The sequence below is a fragment of the Engraulis encrasicolus genome, chromosome 14 (genome assembly GCF_034702125.1).
Source record: "Engraulis encrasicolus isolate BLACKSEA-1 chromosome 14, IST_EnEncr_1.0, whole genome shotgun sequence".
Classification (NCBI taxonomy): domain Eukaryota; kingdom Metazoa; phylum Chordata; class Actinopteri; order Clupeiformes; family Engraulidae; genus Engraulis; species Engraulis encrasicolus.
Window position 1 is genome coordinate 4,794,253 of NC_085870.1, and position 2,500 is coordinate 4,796,752.

Consider the following 2,500-nt stretch of genomic DNA (forward strand, 5'->3'; position numbering starts at 1 on the left):
TAGACTTCTTTCTTTTGAAGTATTTACTAGTAGTATGATATTTAAAAATTTAAACTATGCGATATACAACTATTGTTGTAATCACATCTATAAGAGTGATTGCAAAGTTATCAGACCTCTGGTAGCAAAGTATACTGTGGATAGTTGGCACCTCCCTTCATGACAAAATCACTAAAGGGCTAGAAATGCACTCAGAGAGTGCAGACCTCCGCCAAGAATGCTTTTTGATAGAACATTTCACTATAGTACATCCTAATTTGTTTCAAGTCTTTCTGCCTTGTGTTTGTCAGTTACAAACTGGAATGTGAAAAATCGCCCTATCCTGCAATGGTGAAAAATCTTTTTAAAATTCCCAGATCTGCATTGTGATCCAGATCATCTCGAAAATGTAATCACTTCTTCCTCTTGTGATTTCCAAGAACTCCAAATAATTTCATCCAAATCCGTTCATGACTTTTTTAAGTTATCCTGCTGACAGACAGACAGACAGACAGACGGACAGACAGACAGACAGACAGACAGACAGACAGACAGACAGACAGACAGACGGACAGACAAACCACGACTGAAACCGTAACCTCCTTGGCGGAGGTAAAGATAATGAATGGCATCTCACCCTCTTCTCCTTCAGGTAGTAGCCAATGGCGTAGTTCCTGTCTCCAGTCTCCTTCTCTGATTGGAAGCTGTTGAGAAAAGTACAGCAGTGTAGTACTAGTGTAGTTAACTTTTCAATGACTATTACAGCGTCCCAGTGGTAAAATGGCATGCACTATGGCATGCAAATTTTACCTCCAAGCTAACAACTAACACTGAATCCTATGAGACCAGCTAGCTGCCAGCTGGTCTCATAGGACTGCCAGCTGGTCTCATAGGATTCAATGTCAATTGCTAGCATGGAGGTAAACTTTGCACTGCCGTACTCAGAAAACAGCTGGAAGTACAGGGGAAAGATAAAACCCAACCCTTTAACTCAAGGGGAAGTGTAATATGAGCTCATTTCCAAAAATGGCACAGTATCACTTTACCAGGGCCAAACATTAGGCTACATCATGTGCACTCACGTTGCATTGCTGAATCCAACATATTCCTGACCAGACATCTTCTTAACAAAGTCCATCACCTGAAACACATACAAAGCACAGCAATACTGTATATACTGCATATACTGTATAAATAAGCACAATAATACTAGCAGTGACATTTTTTAGCTCCATGACAAAAGAGTCAAGGCCACAAATCTTGAGTGCAAGATGATGTAGGAACCAGAGGTGTCAAAGGTAAAACTAAAAGTAAAAAAAGAAACACAGTTTCCTTCCAACACAAGTAACTTATCTGAGTAACCAGTAGACCTGTGTGCTTGTCTTGTCTTGGCATGGTTGTTGCACTTGAAAAAGGACGAAGGTCCGAAACGTCGTGCAAATAAATCACTGGGAGCATTAACAGTGTTGCGGACTTCTATCATTTATTTCAGTTACTTTATTTTGTCCAGCACCTGTACCACTGATGTGCGTGCATTCTCTACCTTCTTGTCTTGTCTTACAATCAGCTGACTCTGCGCTGGTTGGATCAAGTTTGTGGTGGATTCTTGTAAGGTTTTTAGTATTTTACAATAACAAAACAACAGTCTAGCTACCTTCTTAGGTACAATTGAGTATATGGTGTAACAGCTAATATCATGTGGAAGTGTTGTACTTACACCATGAATTTACTTTAACTTTTGACACCTCTGGTAGGAATATTATTGTGGCAAATGATGGTGTGTGTCTGTATGCTTCAGTGATCTTGTGTTTACTCACATAGTCAAACTTTTCTGCCTTGTTTGTCCCAGGCTAAAAGAGAAGAGAAGAGGAGACACAAAGAAAAAAATATCAAATTGCTTGTCTGTTGCTATTGTGTTTTCCTGACTCTACGCCAGTGTTTCTCAACAGGGGTGCCGGGGCACCCTGGGGTGCTGTGGGCCCCCCTCAGGGGTGCCGCGGAAACGTGGCTGATGAATAAATGATGTAATATAATACATATTTGTCTAAATTGATAAGTTAATGCTAGTCAGTCGAATCTTTCATCTGCCATTTACGCACAATAAAGTAAAAGTAAATATAGATCACCCCAGTCAGCTGCAACTTCGAACGTAGGTCATGTGACGTCTCCAAATGTGTTACATTTCTAAGCTTGTGTGGTATTGAATGCGATGCCATTTTACGGCTTTTTGATTATCGGTGCCTTGAAATTTTTCATAAATTGAAAGGGTGCCTCGCTTGAAAAAAGGTTGAGAAACACTGCTCTACGCCATTCAGCAACATTTGTGTAGATTATGTGACACTGATACATTGTTACTACTCATAATTTTATTTTCAATAATTCCCAATTGAGTTTATATTGTGAATAAAGACAAATCTAATCTTCAAATTAATGTCAAAGCTATTACATTATTACATTGGCTAAGTTCAGATCACATTATGTGCCTCACACGCTGTGTAATTGCAACGTTTGCAGGTACAAA

At 39.5% G+C, this 2,500-nt stretch overlaps 1 protein-coding gene across 1 annotated transcript in view; it reads right to left on the reverse strand.

Annotated features, from left to right (window-relative positions):
* gls2b (glutaminase 2b (liver, mitochondrial)) overlaps window positions 1-2,500 on the reverse strand; it is a 32,543-nt gene that overhangs the window by 9,907 nt on the left and 20,136 nt on the right. The window contains exons 8-10 of the mRNA XM_063214820.1: window positions 1,797-1,829; window positions 1,062-1,120; window positions 617-683 (exon numbers count right to left, since the gene is read on the reverse strand). Coding sequence (XP_063070890.1) covers window positions 617-683; window positions 1,062-1,120; window positions 1,797-1,829 — 159 coding nt within the window. The remainder of the gene's footprint in view (window positions 1-616; window positions 684-1,061; window positions 1,121-1,796; window positions 1,830-2,500) is intronic.